This window comes from Scyliorhinus canicula, chromosome 17 (assembly GCF_902713615.1).
Source record: "Scyliorhinus canicula chromosome 17, sScyCan1.1, whole genome shotgun sequence".
NCBI classification, from domain to species: Eukaryota; Metazoa; Chordata; class Chondrichthyes; order Carcharhiniformes; family Scyliorhinidae; genus Scyliorhinus; species Scyliorhinus canicula.
This window is the reverse complement of record NC_052162.1, coordinates 23,234,968-23,250,805: the sequence shown is the minus strand read 5'-3', so window position 1 is coordinate 23,250,805 and position 15,838 is coordinate 23,234,968. Positions and strand designations below refer to the sequence as shown.

General features: G+C 54.0%; 1 protein-coding gene across 1 annotated transcript in view; it reads left to right on the top strand.

Moving 5' to 3' along the window:
- Positions 1-15,838, top strand: part of LOC119951333 (collagen alpha-6(IV) chain-like) — a 424,187-nt gene that overhangs the window by 126,582 nt on the left and 281,767 nt on the right. The window contains 1 exon segment of the mRNA XM_038774449.1: positions 8,108-8,191. Coding sequence (XP_038630377.1) covers positions 8,108-8,191 — 84 coding nt within the window.

The window sequence follows — 15,838 nt, the reverse complement described above, 5'->3', positions numbered from 1 at the left end:
TTTGGGTTGTGGGGGTGAGATCCAGGCCGACAGGGGGAGAAAGTGGAAACTCAACACGGGCAGTGACCCGGGGCCAGGATCGAACCCGGGTCCTCGTCATCATCAGGTAGCAGAGCTACCCATCCTGTGACATTTTATAAGGGCAGGCGACGCTGAAAGATTTTCAACGTATTGTTTTTTTTTGGCTCTGATGGCCTGGAATTTTCAACCCCTTTAAAATTGCCAATCAATTGTTGTTCATTTCATTGATGAATCTGCTTGAGGGTGTTTAACCTTTCCTGGCAGCACTGGATGCCAAACGTGTACGAATGCTCCCAATGCCCAGTGTTACCAAGGCAATAATGACAGAAAATAAGTGGGGGGAGGGGGAGAGCTTATTGGTGGTGATTTGAACTGAGGGTCACCATACGTCTGGCAAGGGCAAGGTTGAGAAGGTGAGGCCTTCATGAATATCCTCAGCTAGCACAGGAATTGACCCCTCGCTGTGAGTCTCACTCTGCATCACAAACCAGCTGGCGAGCCAACTGAGCTAAACCGTCTGTGTTTATGCACACAAAGAATGGCAGCTGAAAGAGTTCCAGGAAGACAGCCAGCACCTGTTCACCCGTAAATCAACACCTACAGGTGATGGCAGAAGAAGTGGAGGGGAAAGAAGCTCTCATTTAATTCATCAACAGCACACTGTGGAATTCAGGGCCTCGGAGGGTTAAAGTGGTCATGCTTGTCTAGCCCACACCCCACGCACATCTACCATCCCTCTTGCAGCTTAAGGAAGAGCGCTGTAACGGAGCTTGATTTGTTGAATGCAGTCCCACTGACAAATGGGCTGCATCCACTTCCTCCGGATCACATTTCCTCTCCGCTGCCAGGCTTGACGCAGGGGCATATGTCATCGGCAACTCTGTGTGTCAGAGCTGATTAAATTGCCTGAAGTGGACCTGAGGTCAGAGCACATTGTCACCTCTGAAAACTGTTATCGATTGGCCCCCGCAGCCTCAGACCCCAGGAGTGCAAAAAGATTAAAGGAGTCCACTGGAATCATCTTCGATGTCCAAGTATTGTACTTTTAAAAAGTTTTTCTTCCTAGTTTTCTCCCCTTTTTTCCTGAATATGGGATGGCATTATTCTATGGATTAATATTTTGGGCGTCAAATATAGATAAAAATATTGAGTTCTGATTACATATAATAATAATCTTTCCTCTCACAAGTAGGCTTACATTCACACTGCAATGAAGTTACTGTGAAAATCCCCTCGTCGCCACACTCCGCCGCCTGTTTGGCTACACTGGGGGAGAATTTGAGAATGCCCAAATTACCTAACAGCACATCTTTCAGGACTTGTGGAAGGAAACCGGAGCACCCAGAGGAAACCCACGCAAACACGGGTAGAATGTGCAGACTCCGCACAGTGACCCAAGCCAGGAATCGAACCTGGGACCCTGGCGCTGGGAAGCAACAGTGCTAACCACTGTGCTACCCTGTCGTATATTAACCTGCCTCTTCTGACAGGTTATGCCAATGGGACTGCTATGTATTGTTCTGGTTTTCTTTCAAGACTCCAATTCGGGCCTCAGTATCTCACCCAAGTGACCTCGCCTCCTGCGATGGTTTGGACAATGAGTGGAGTTCTATGTTTTTCCCCGCTTGGATACAATCAGTGAATTCAGAAAGATCCCTGTTAGATCTGGTTTTTCAGTTTACAGAAACTCCATGCTGAGCAGAGCCCAGGCAGTCCGCAGAGAGGGAAATCGGCCAGGGGTGGATTGTTAACACCTGCTGCAGAACAGCAAAGTTACTCAAAACCGTACTGGGGGCAATTCTAACCAGATTTAATCAGGAAATTAACAGGATTGGGCTCAATGCTAGTTTTGCATTCAACGTGATTTTATTCTCTGTTGAAGTCACTGGTGAATAATATTGGGCAGAGTGTAAAACCGGTGCTCCACCTAACCCGATTGGTTTCCAGCCCAGCATGTTCGGTTGAAATTACCACCAATATGTCACCTGACTGACCCTAGGTAAAAGATTTGCACACTTGAAAGTTATAGTGAGTCAGCATAATACTGTCAATATGTATTTTTTTACTTATTTGAAACAAACCATGAAAGACAGGCTATAAATTGAATGTGATGCAGTAAAGCATTTAATAATTGCGCATCAGATATATAAACATGCTTTTAGTTCACTGTTATGAATGCGATTTAGCAGTCTCGTCGCGACCAACATGGTGTCGGGACGAGGCCGTTGAATCTCGAGAGTACAGTGGGACTGTACTCGTTGGAATTTAGAAGGATGCGGGAGGGGGGATCTTATAGAAACACATAAAATTATGAAGGGAATAGATAGGATAGATGCGGGCAGGTTATTTTCACTGGCGGGTGAAAGCAGAACTAGGGGGCATAGCTTCAAAATAAGGGGAAGTAGATTTAGGACTGAGTTTAGGAGGAACTTCTTCACCCAAAGGGTTGTGAATCTATGGAATTCCCTGCCCAGTGAAGCAGTTGAGGCTCCTTCATTAAATGTTTTCAAGACAAAGATAGATAGTTTTTTGAAGAATAAAGGGTAATGGTGTTTGGGCGGGAAAGTGGAGCTGAGTCCACAAAAGATCAGCCATGATCTCATTGAATGGCGGAGCAGGCTCGAGGGGCCAGATGGCCTACTCCTGCTCCTGGTTCTTATATTCTTATGAGAGATACTTCCCGTGAGATTTGCGATGTTCACAACATCTTGAGGGATTCAAAGGAATCTCACGTGACGTTGCAATCTGGATCTCACTCTCGCTGGGAGAGATCCACATATGCATATTTAAATGAACCATTAGGCTCAGCCATCTGTGCTCGACCGCTGCGTCAAGGTGTTTCCCCAGCATGGACATCAGAGGTGGAGGCAGCCTGCTGCTTGACAGGTCCCGTGGCCTTTGATGCCCCTGGTGGACATCCTCTGGGGGCTTTGGGGCCCCAGAGGGCCGTGGCACACTTAACGGCGGCATAGGAAAACACAGCCGTGCCGCTCTGTCCTGGGTGCTGACTGCGAGACACGACATCATTAGCGAGGTGGAACTTTGGGGAGTTGCTGTCCATCATCGCCCCACCATAGCCTCGGTCTGGGTTGGCATCCTGCGCCCTCTCCCAGTTGGTGTCTTTAGGGCCTTGTGGTTCACCTCGGGATTGCTGGGCACCTGGCTCTGCAAGCCCTGGCAGCTCCCCAATGTCTACACCATGGTGTCAATGCCCTCAACGATGTTCCTCAGTGATTGGGACATGCTCTGCAGCGCCTCGGCAATGCCCACCTGAGACTGGGACAAGCTCCGCAGAGCCTAGGCCACTGAGACTGGGACATAGAATCTTAGAATCTCTACAGTGCAAAAGAAGGCCATTTGGCCCATCGAGTCTGCACTGACCCTTAGGAATAGCACCCTACCGAGGCCCAGGCCCCCATCTCATCCTGTAAGCCCACCTAACGTTTTGGACACTAAGCAGCAATTTAGCATGGCCAATCCACCTAATCTGCGCAGCTTTGGACTGTGGGAGCAAGCCAGAGCACCTGGAGGAAACCCACTCAGACACGGGGAGAATGTACAAGGTCCACACGGACAGCCAACCAAGCCAGAAATGAACCCCGGTCCCTGGCGCTGTGAGGCAGCAGTGCTAACTACTTTGTCACTATCCCGCAGTGCCTCATCCAGATCCGCCTGATACTGGGCCATGTCCCCGAGCGAGTCGGATAGTTTACCCTGGCCCTCAGCCAAGGTCGTCACTGTTTGAGCAATGCCTTGGACACCTTCACTCATGGTGCTGGCATCGTGCACCAGGCTCTCCACTGCGGGCTCCACCCTGGCAATATTGGCCTCGGTGCCACTCATTGCCACCTCCTGTTTCCGTAGTCTCCGGAATTCCTCCAATCGGCTATGGATCTGCTGGCGTGTTGCTGACGTCTCCTTCTGAATATCACGGCTGCTCCCTAACATCTGCATCTGCTCTGAGTAAACCTGCTCCAGAGGGTCAGCATCTGACTGGGACCCAGCTGGGTCCTGGGATCAAGCAGACATCCAACTGCTGTCTCCCCTGGGGGTTCCTGCCTCCACCTACTGTGCATCTGCAACTGCGTGGTGATCACCAGAATGTGCCTCAGAAGCCTGACCACTACCGTCGCCACCAAGCTGTGTGTTTCTGTGCTGGTGGAAGGTGGGGATGGCAGCCGTGACGCATTGATGGTGGTATCCATGAAGTCCTCTTCTGGTCTTCTGAGACGTTCTCATGGGAGGTGGGGTGGGTGGTGGGGCGGAGGGTTGGGGGGGGGGGGGGGGACCATCCCAAATCGGTCGGCGGCAGCGGCTGCAGGTCCTGCGGGAGAAGGGACAGATGATAAATGGGAGGGATGGGTCATTCCGAATGGCATTAACAACTTACGTTTGACAGTCCGTCTGGGTGGAGCCCGGTGGATCCTCACCTGCAGCGTGTGCCAACCTCCTCATTGGTGACCGCTCTGTCCTCGCCCACCCCCGTAACTTCCAGGGCTAGTTCCTCAAAGGTGGCGAGGATTCTGATGTCTGGCATCCTGCTGTCATCTGGGCCCTCTCCCAATGGTTGTGGGACGACGTCTCCTGCAGGAACAGAGAGAGGGCATGCATTAGCCGCATGTGTCACGCACGTGGGGGAGGGAGAATGCTTTGGGAGGGTTTGAAGGGGTTGGTGGGCAGGGTTCACGTGAGGGGGGAGGGAGAAGGTTTCAGTGAGGGGACGGCGTGTGTGGCATGGGTGGCCCAGGGCACGGTGCAGAGTGGGACAGTGCCAGGTCATTCCCATGGGGTGGGGTATTGGGTGCCAACTCACCTGTGTGGCCCGGTGAAGGTCGTTCACCTTCTTGCGGCACTGGGTCCCAGACCTCCTGGTGATGGTGCTCGAGCTGACGACCACTGCTACCTCCTCCCAGTTTACCCTCCGGGATCCTTGAGGGAACAGGAGGTCCGTCCCGGCCTCCACCGCCTCTCGGAGCCTCCCCAGGTTGCATCCCAGAATCGTGGGGTCAGTCGTCTCGGCCCATGGCTGCAGGCTGAGTGGGGTTGGCTGTGCAGGAGCAGTCACGTGATGCTCTACCTTGTTAGGTAGGCACTGGCGAGCGCGGTCCCGGCGAATTGGCTTCATTTGTGGCGTGAAGCCACTGGGCCTCCTTAAGTAGACCACTTTTCAAAGATTTGAAGTATCGTATTCATTTTTATTCTAATTAAGAGGCAATTTAGCCTGGCCAATCCACCTACCCTGTACATCTTTGGGTTGGGGGGAGAGACCCACAGACACGGGGAGAATGTGCAAACTCCACACGGATAGTGACCCAGGCTGGGATCGACCCCGGGTCCTCAGTGCCATGAGGCACCAGTGCTAACCACTGCGCCACTGTGCCGCCCTTAAGTGGATCAATTCGCGTAAGATTGCCGTGACAGCCTCGCCGGGCTGAGCGCCAGGAAGCCCTCATCAGTTCCCGCCCGCTACCGCACTTGGAAACTATTTCATTGAATCATGCCCAGAGAGTTGCCGCTGGTTGGCAGAATTGCAGATCAAACAATCCACAGTGAACTGAGCCAATATTCTTAGGAAACTCATGTTAACACCTTCTTCTCATAAAGTGTCACTGAATCTGCAGCTGGTACACGAGAGCCCTCTTGTTGTCATCTCCAGTTTGCCAGCTCTATTTACAATACTGCTGGCACCCAGCCCTTAAAGAAGGAGAATACTTTTGTTTTGAAGTGCCTTTGCAAGTTGTATCACCAGATGAGGACAGTACAACGCATGCAGTTGCACGGGACCCTGAGCCTGTCAGAGGCCTGATTTGATGATGAAGTTAATAATCTGAACTGCACTGATGAAGGATCCCGGCCCAAACTTAGAACTGGATCCCCACAAGGCAAATATCATTTAGAACATCTTCGCGAGGTTTTATTTTGGAGCAGTTTTTCCCCAGAGATGTTTCTAGCTCAACTCCGCCTCCTAAACTTCCCATTTATTCCTTACTTCTAAAAATGTTTTCATTTTCCTTCCCCGAGGACCGCCAAAGTATTCTGAACTAAAGGCTCCCAGGTGGCAACTATCTTCCCAATACCATGACTGAATTGTTGTTTTCCGTGTACAAACCCGGACACGAGTCTGGCCAGCTATTCAATCAAGGTGTTGTTGCTGATTCTGATCCTGCCACAGCCTGTGTCCGTGTACGTGTGTTTTCCAGCAGGGGTCATGAGGCAGCAATTAGTGGTAAATCCTTTTCTTTTGTTTTTTTCACCTTCTTTTGCTTGACGTAAGTTGTTGGGACCAACGATCTGAGCCGAATTACAACCTTGGTTGAGAACGTAGCATAAAAAGCTGGGACCATTCTGGCTTGTATGTCACAGTTACAAGAAGCCAAATATATTTACTTACTAAGCCATTGGAAAAGGAACCAAATCTTTTTGTTTCTGTATCAACGGAACACCGTGAAAGTCTGTCGACAAATCTACTAAAACGACGCTACGTTAGACGCATTGCGTTTCTGTACGGCGACCTATAGCCCAGCCTCGGTTAGCTGGGTTGGCTGGACAGCTGGTTTGCGAAATGGAGCAATGGCAGCAATTCTAGTTGTTGTACTGGCCTCCCTGAACAGGCGCCGGAATGTGGCGACTAGGGCCTATTCACAGTAACTTCATTGAAGCCTACTTGTGACACTAAGCGATTATTATTATTAGTAGTAGTACAGGTGGAGGTTATCTATGAAGGCCCCACCTTCTCAACCTTACCCCTCACCTGAGGTATGGTGACCCTCAGGTTACAAGAGCATCAGTCAGCTCTCTCACAAAAGGCTAGAGCAGCCTATGGTCCTCGGGTACTATGGCGGCATCCATTCATTTCATTTCTTCCTCAGTAAATGTCAGTAAAACAGATCATTATCTTATTTCTATGTGTGAGAGTTTACAATGCAAATTTACTGCTGTGTTTCCTATGTTACAACAGCGGAGACACTTTTTAAAATCGCCTATTAAGCAATTGGGATGTCCTGAGGCAGTAAAAGGGGGTTATATAAATTCAAGCTTTTTTCTTTGAGGAGACTGAGGTCACCAACTTGCATTTGGTATTAATAATATGTTGGCCATTGTTTTGGAGACGTAATTTTCTGGCTCTGACAAGAATATTGTGAGAAGATATCTTTGGCCGAAGATGGCAGATAGGCACTTTTTAAGTCTCCGTTTGCTGTGCTTCTGAAGACGCCGACCAATACTTGGGTATAGTTTCCTGGATGCATATATCTGTATGATGTGTCTCCTATTTTGAGGGCAAACATGACAGCTATTGGTTTTCATACATTTATGGCAGGTGCATCGCAGAGAACATTAAACAGTAACATAGAGATCTTTACAGGATGGGTATATACACAGGTACAAAACGAAAAGAGGAAGAGTACCCAAAGAAAGAAGAACAAACAAAAGAGTGTAGCAATGACACGGTTATAGGAACCTTTCCTGGAATGTACGTGAGGGCAGTGTGTGTACAGGTGTCAATGCGGGGGTCCTGATTTTGGGCTTCCCACCGTCGCGACCCATCCGTGTCGTTCCTATTCTATGCTCACCTACTCGTATTAAAACGTATCAGGTGTATGTGTGGTGCTGTTTGGGCGTACCTTTTGGTGAGGTTGCCCCCCTCCCCGTCCCGACTCCCCTCCGTTTACTGGTTGCTAGTTACAAACAGGTCTTGGAATAGGCTGGTGAATAATTGTTTCCCTATGTGGTGAAAGCCTTCCTCTGATCCCCAAATGGACAATTTTATCCTTTTTCAATTTAAGGAATTCCTCTCAGTTGGACAGCCAGTCTGCGGCCTTGGGTAGCACTGCTAATCTCCAGGAGTCTCCAGCGGGCGATCAGGGAGGCAGCCCAGTTGTGACTCTTGGTTGGCAATGAAGCTCAATCAACTAACTCAGCACAAATCAGTATCTAACTTGAGGGATACCTGCCTCATTAGCATCATAGGCAATGCATTTACCAACTCAACTCTCAGGAGACCCCTGTTAGACATTTCACCATGAATTGAAAAAAAGTTTAGTCCCCAACACCAGATGTTGACTGATGTCTTGTTTTGCTTTTGCAGGGGGCACCGAATGCCCACAACGGGCCATGTGATGGTCGAGACTGCAGCCGAGGTTGCAAATGTTTGCCAGAGAAGGGGGCGAGGGTGAGTGAGAAACAATCAGTTTTTCTTTTAAATCGGTTTCTGTTCTAATGAATATTCAAGTGGGATTGAGTGGCCCACAATGTCTATTTGATTACGACATAGTCCTGTTTTCGGTCTCACTGGAGCAAGCCGGACTTCAACCAGATCACAACAAAAGCTGTTTAGGAATGAGATTTGAGGCCAGGGAAGATCCTTGACTTCACCCTGATGGAGCCTCAAGGTCAGATGGTAAGCTGTTGCCTTGTGTTATGATAAAGCATCTTTGTTCTTGTGTTCCAAACCAAGCATAGATGCCAACCTCCATGACTCTGAAAAGTTGTTGGGCAAGTGGCGTAGCCCTTGGAAAAACGTACAACTCCAAAAGCAACACACAACTAAAAAAAAGCCTGAATAAAGCCCAACTACTTCAAAGTGACTGAAAAAGTTACATTCTTCTTTATTGGATTTAAAGAATTGTGCTGATGTTTGTTTCTCTGGGAATGTTGGAATTCAATGGCCTCAAAGATGACGGGCGCGATTCTCCCAAAGGGAGACAAAGTGCCGACGCCGGAGTGAAAACCGGAATGTTTCACTCCGGCGTTGGAGGCTGCTCCTCACCCCCTATTCTCCCACCCCCAGGGGGCTAGGAGTGGCGGCGCGTCAATCTCGCGTGCCGGGCCTTGACGCTTGCGTCAAAGCGGCGCCGCCTGAATGACGCGGCCAGCGGCACCTAAATGACGTTGGCTGGCGCTAACCCACGCATGCGCGGTTTCCGTCTTCCCCTCCGCCGCCCCGCAAGACATGGAGGATTGATCTTGCGGGGCGGCGGAGGTAAAAGAGTGCGTCTTTCAGAGATGTCGGCCCGACGATCGGTGGGCACCGATCGCGGGCCAGACCCCTCCTGAGCACCCCCCGGTGCTCAATCCTACCTCCGCTCCCCCCCACAGGATCCACACGCAGCGGTCGCGCGCTGTTCACGCCGGCAGCGACCAGGTGTGGTTGGTGCCGGCGTGAACCGGTCGGAGCGGCGATTCTCCGAGTGGCCTGTCGCAAAACGCGACACGCCGTTTTGTGAGGGGTGGGAGAATCGTATGCGGGTGCCAGGGCGACGTGGCGTGAATCGCCCAGCACTCCCGCGATTCTCGCACCCGGCGTGGGGGTCGGAGAATCGCACCCGTCATGTCCAGAACAACACAAAGCCTGATGGTGAAACTTTGATGCGTCACTGCTGTGCAACAATCTAATTTGAAAATCCGAATCATACCATTTCTATTTACATACATACAGTCAATAATCATATATTGTGGCTCAAGGGCAGCAAATTGGTGCAGTGGTTAGCACTGCCTCACGGCACCGACGTCCCAGGTTCGATCCTGGCTCTGGGTCACTGTCCGTGTGGAGTTTGCACATTCTCAGGGGGGGGACCCACACACTCATACTGGGTCCCGTACCCACACACTCATACCGGGTCCCATACCCACACACTCATACCGGGTCCCGTACCCACACACTCATACCGGGTCCCGTACCCACACACTCATACCGGGTCCCGTATCCACACACTCAGACCGGGTCCCGTATCCACACACTCACACCGGGTCCCGTACCCACACACTCACACCGGGTCCCGTACCCACACACTCTTACCGGGTCCCGTACCCACACACTCTTACCGGGTCCCGTACCCACACACTCTTACCGGGTCCCGTACCCACACACTCTTACCGGGTCCCGTACCCACACACTCTTACCGGGTCCCGTACCCACACACTCTTACCGGGTCCCGTACCCACACACTCTTACCGGGTCCCGTACCCACACACTCTTACCGGGTCCCGTACCCACACACTCTTACCGGGTCCCGTACCCACACACTCTTACCGGGTCCCGTACCCACACACTCTTACCGGGTCCCGTACCCACACACTCTTACCGGGTCCCGTACCCACACACTCTTACCGGGTCCCGTACCCACACACTCTTACCGGGTCCCGTACCCACACACTCTTACCGGGTCCCGTACCCACACACTCTTACCGGGTCCCGTACCCACACACTCTTACCGGGTCCCGTACCCACACACTCTTACCGGGTCCCGTACCCACACACTCTTACCGGGTCCCGTACCCACACACTCTTACCGGGTCCCGTACCCACACACTCTTACCGGGTCCCGTACCCACACACTCTTACCGGGTCCCGTACCCACACACTCTTACCGGGTCCCGTACCCACACACTCTTACCGGGTCCCATACCCACACACTCATACCGGGTCCCGTACCCACACACTCATACCGGGTCCCATACCCACACACTCATACCGGGTCCCGTACCCACACACTCATACCGGGTCCCGTATCCACACACTCATACCGGGTCCCATACCCACACACTCATACCGGGTCCCGTATCCACACACTCATACCGGGTCCCGTACCCACACACTCATACCGGGTCCCATACCCACACACTCGTACCGGGTCCCGTACCCACACACTCATACCGGGTCCCATACCCACACACTCATACCGGGTCCCGTACCCACGCACTCATACCGGGTCCCATACCCACACACTCATACCGGGTCCCGTATCCACACACTCATACCGGGTCCCGTACCCACACACTCATACCGGGTCCCGTACCCACGCACTCATACCGGGTCCCGTACCCACACACTCATACCGGGTCCCATACCCACACACTCATACTGGGTCCCATACCCACACACTCATACCGGGTCCTGTACCCACACACTCATACCGGGTCCCGTATCCACACACTCATACCGGGTCCCATACCCACACACTCATACCGGGTCCCATACCCACACACTCATACCGGGTCCCGTACCCACACACTCATACCGGGTCCATACCCACACACTCATACCGGGTCCCGTACCCACACACTCATACCGGGTCCCGTACCCACACACTCATACCGGGACCCACACCCACACACTCATACCGGGTCCCATACCCACACACACATACCGGGTCCCATACCCACACACTCATACCGGGTCCCGTACCCACACACTCATACCGGGTCCCGTACCCACACACTCATACCGGGACCCACACCCACACACTCATACCGGGTCCCATACCCACACACTCATACCGGGTCCCGTACCCACACACTCATACCGGGTCCCATACCCACACACTCATACCGGGTCCCGTACCCACACACTCATACCGGGTCCCATATCCACACACTCATACCGGGTCCCATATCCACACACTCATACCGGGTCCCATACCCACACACTCATACCGGGTCCCATACCCACACACTCATACCGGGTCCCATACCCACACACTCATACCGGGTCCCGTACCCACACACTCATACCGGGTCCATACCCACACACTCATACCGGGTCCCGTACCCACACACTCATACCGGGTCCCGTACCCACACACTCATACCGGGACCCACACCCACACACTCATACCGGGTCCCATACCCACACACACATACCGGGTCCCATACCCACACACTCATACCGGGTCCCGTACCCACACACTCATACCGGGTCCCGTACCCACACACTCATACCGGGACCCACACCCACACACTCATACCGGGTCCCATACCCACACACACATACCGGGTCCCATACCCACACACTCATACCGGGTCCCGTACCCACACACTCATACCGGGTCCCATACCCACACACTCATACCGGGTCCCGTACCCACACACTCATACCGGGTCCCATATCCACACACTCATACCGGGTCCCATACCCACACACTCATACCGGGTCCCATATCCACACACTCATACCGGGTCCCATACCCACACACTCATACCGGGTCCCGTACCCACACACTCATACCGGGTCCCGTACCCACACACTCATACCGGGTCCCATATCCACACACTCATACCGGGTCCCGTACCCACACACTCATACCGGGACCCACACCCACACACTCATATCGGGTCCCATATCCACACACTCATACCGGGTCCCATATCCACACACTCATACCGGGTCCCATACCCACACACTCATACCGGGTCCCGTACCCACACACTCATACCGGGTCCCGTACCCACACACTCATACCGGGTCCCATACCCACACACTCATACCGGGTCCCGTACCCACACACTCATACCGGGTCCCCTACCCACACACTCATACCGGGTCCCATACCCACACACTCATACCGGGTCCCATACCCACACACTCATACCGGGTCCCGTACCCACACACTCATACCGGGTCCCATATCCACACACTCATACCGGGTCCCATACCCACACACTCATACCGGGTCCCGTACCCACACACTCATACCGGGTCCCGTACCCACACACTCATACCGGGTCCCATACCCACACACTCATACCGGGTCCCATACCCACACACTCATACCGGGTCCCGTACCCACACACTCATACCGGGTCCCATACCCACACACTCATACCGGGTCCCATACCCACACACTCATACCGGGTCCCATACCCACACACTCATACCGGGTCCCATACCCACACACTCATACCGGGTCCCGTACCCACACACTCATACCGGGTCCCGTACCCACACACTCATACCGGGTCCCGTATCCACACACTCATACCGGGTCCCGTACCCACACACAGATACCGGGTCCCGTACCCACACACTCATACCGGGTCCCATACCCACACTCATACCGGGTCCCATACCCACACACTCATACCGGGTCCCATACCCACACACTCATACCGGGTCCCGTACCCACACACTCATACCGGGTCCCGTACCCACACACTCATACCGGGTCCCATACCCACACACTCATACCGGGTCCCATACCCACACACTCATACCGGGTCCCATACCCACACACTCATACCGGGCCCCGTATCCACACACTCATACCGGGTCCCGTACCCACACACTCATACCGGGTCCCGTACCCACACACTCATACCGGGTCCCATACCCACACACTCATACCGGGTCCCCTACCCACACACTCAGACCGGGTCCCATACCCACACACTCATACTGGGTCCCGTACCCACACACTCTTACCGGGTCCCGTACCCACACACTCTTACCGGGTCCCGTACCCACACACTCTTACCGGGTCCCGTACCCACACACTCTTACCGGGTCCCGTACCCACACACTCTTACCGGGTCCCGTACCCACACACTCTTACCGGGTCCCGTACCCACACACTCATACCGGGTCCCGTATCCACACACTCATACCGGGTCCCATACCCACACACTCTTACCGGGTCCCGTACCCACACACTCATACCGGGTCCCATACCCACACACTCATACCGGGTCCCATACCCACACTCATACCGGGTCCCATACCCACACACTCATACCGGGTCCCGTACCCACACACTCATACTGGGTCCCGTACCCACACACTCATACCGGGTCCCATACCCACACACTCATACTGGGTCCCGTACCCACACACTCATACCGGGTCCCGTACCCACACACTCATACGGGGTCCCATACCCACACACTCTTACCGGGTCCCATACCCACACACTCATACCGGGTCCCGTACCCACACACTCATACCGGGTCCCATACCCACACACTCATACCGGGTCCCATACCCACACACTCATACCGGGTCCCGTACCCACACACTCTTACCGGGTCCCGTACCCACACACTCTTACCGGGTCCCATACCCACACACTCTTACCGGGTCCCATACCCACACACTCATACCGGGTCCCGTACCCACACACTCATACTGGGTCCCGTACCCACACACTCATACGGGGTCCCATACCCACACACTCTTACCGGGTCCCATACCCACGCACTCATACCGGGTCCCGTACCCACACACTCATACCGGGTCCCGTACCCACACACTCATACCGGGTCCCATACCCACACACACATACCGGGTCCCGTATCCACACACTCATACCGGGTCCCATACCCACACACTCATACCGGGTCCCATACCCACACACTCATACCGGGTCCCGTATCCACACACTCATACCGGGTCCCGTACCCACACACTCATACCGGGTCCCATACCCACACACTCATACCGGGTCCCGTACCCACACACTCATACCGGGTCCCGTACCCACACACTCATACCGGGTCCCGTATCCACACACTCATACCGGGTCCCGTACCCACACACTCATACCGGGTCCCATACCCACACACTCATACCGGGTCCCGTACCCACACACTCATACCGGGTCCCATACCCACACACTCATACCGGGTCCCGTACCCACACACTCATACCGGGTCCCATACCCACACACTCATACCGGGTCCCGTACCCACACACTCATACCGGGTCCCGTATCCACACACTCATACCGGGTCCCGTACCCACACACTCATACCGGGTCCCATACCCACACACTCATACCGGGTCCCATACCCACACACTCATACCGGGTCCCGTACCCACACACTCATACCGGGTCCCATACCCACACACTCATACCGGGTCCCATACCCACACACTCATACCGGGTCCCATACCCACACACTCATACCGGGTCCCATACCCACACACTCATACCGGGTCCCGTACCCACACACTCAGACCGGGTCCCGTATCCACACACTCATACCGGGTCCCATACCCACACACTCATACTGGGTCCCGTACCCACACACTCATACCGGGTCCCATACCCACACACTCATACCGGGTCCCGTACCCACACACTCATACCGGGTCCCGTACCCACACACTCATATCGGGTCCCATACCCACACACTCATACCGGGTCCCGTACCCACACACTCATACCGGGTCCCATACCCACACACTCATACCGGGTCCCATACCCACACACTCATACCGGGTCCCATACCCACACACTCATACCGGGTCCCATACCCACACACTCATACCGGGTCCCGTACCCACACACTCATACCGGGTCCCGTACCCACACACTCATACCGGGTCCATACCCACACACTCATACCGGGTCCCGTACCCACACACTCATACCGGGTCCCGTACCCACACACTCATACCGGGACCCACACCCACACACTCATACCGGGTCCCATACCCACACACTCATACCGGGTCCCATACCCACGCACTCATACCGGGTCCCATACCCACACACTCATACCGGGTCCCATATCCACACACTCATACCGGGTCCCGTATCCACACACTCATACCGGGTCCCATACCCACACACTCATACCGGGTCCCGTACCCACACACTCATACCGGGTCCCGTACCCACACACTCATACCGGGACCCACACCCACACACTCATACCGGGTCCCGTACCCACACACTCATACCGGGACCCACACCCACACACTCATACCGGGTCCCATACCCACACACTCATACCGGGTCCCATACCCACACACTCATACCGGGTCCCGTACCCACACACTCATACCGGGTCCCGTACCCACACACACATACCGGGTCCCATACCCACACACTCATACCGGGTCCCATACCCACACACTCATACCGGGTCCATACCCACACACTCATACCGGGTCCCATACCCACACACTCATACCGGGTCCCATACCCACACACTCATACCGGGTCCCGTACCCACACACTCATACCGGGTCCCGTACCCACACACTCATACCGGGTCCCGTATCCACACACTCATACCGGGTCCCGTACCCACACACAGA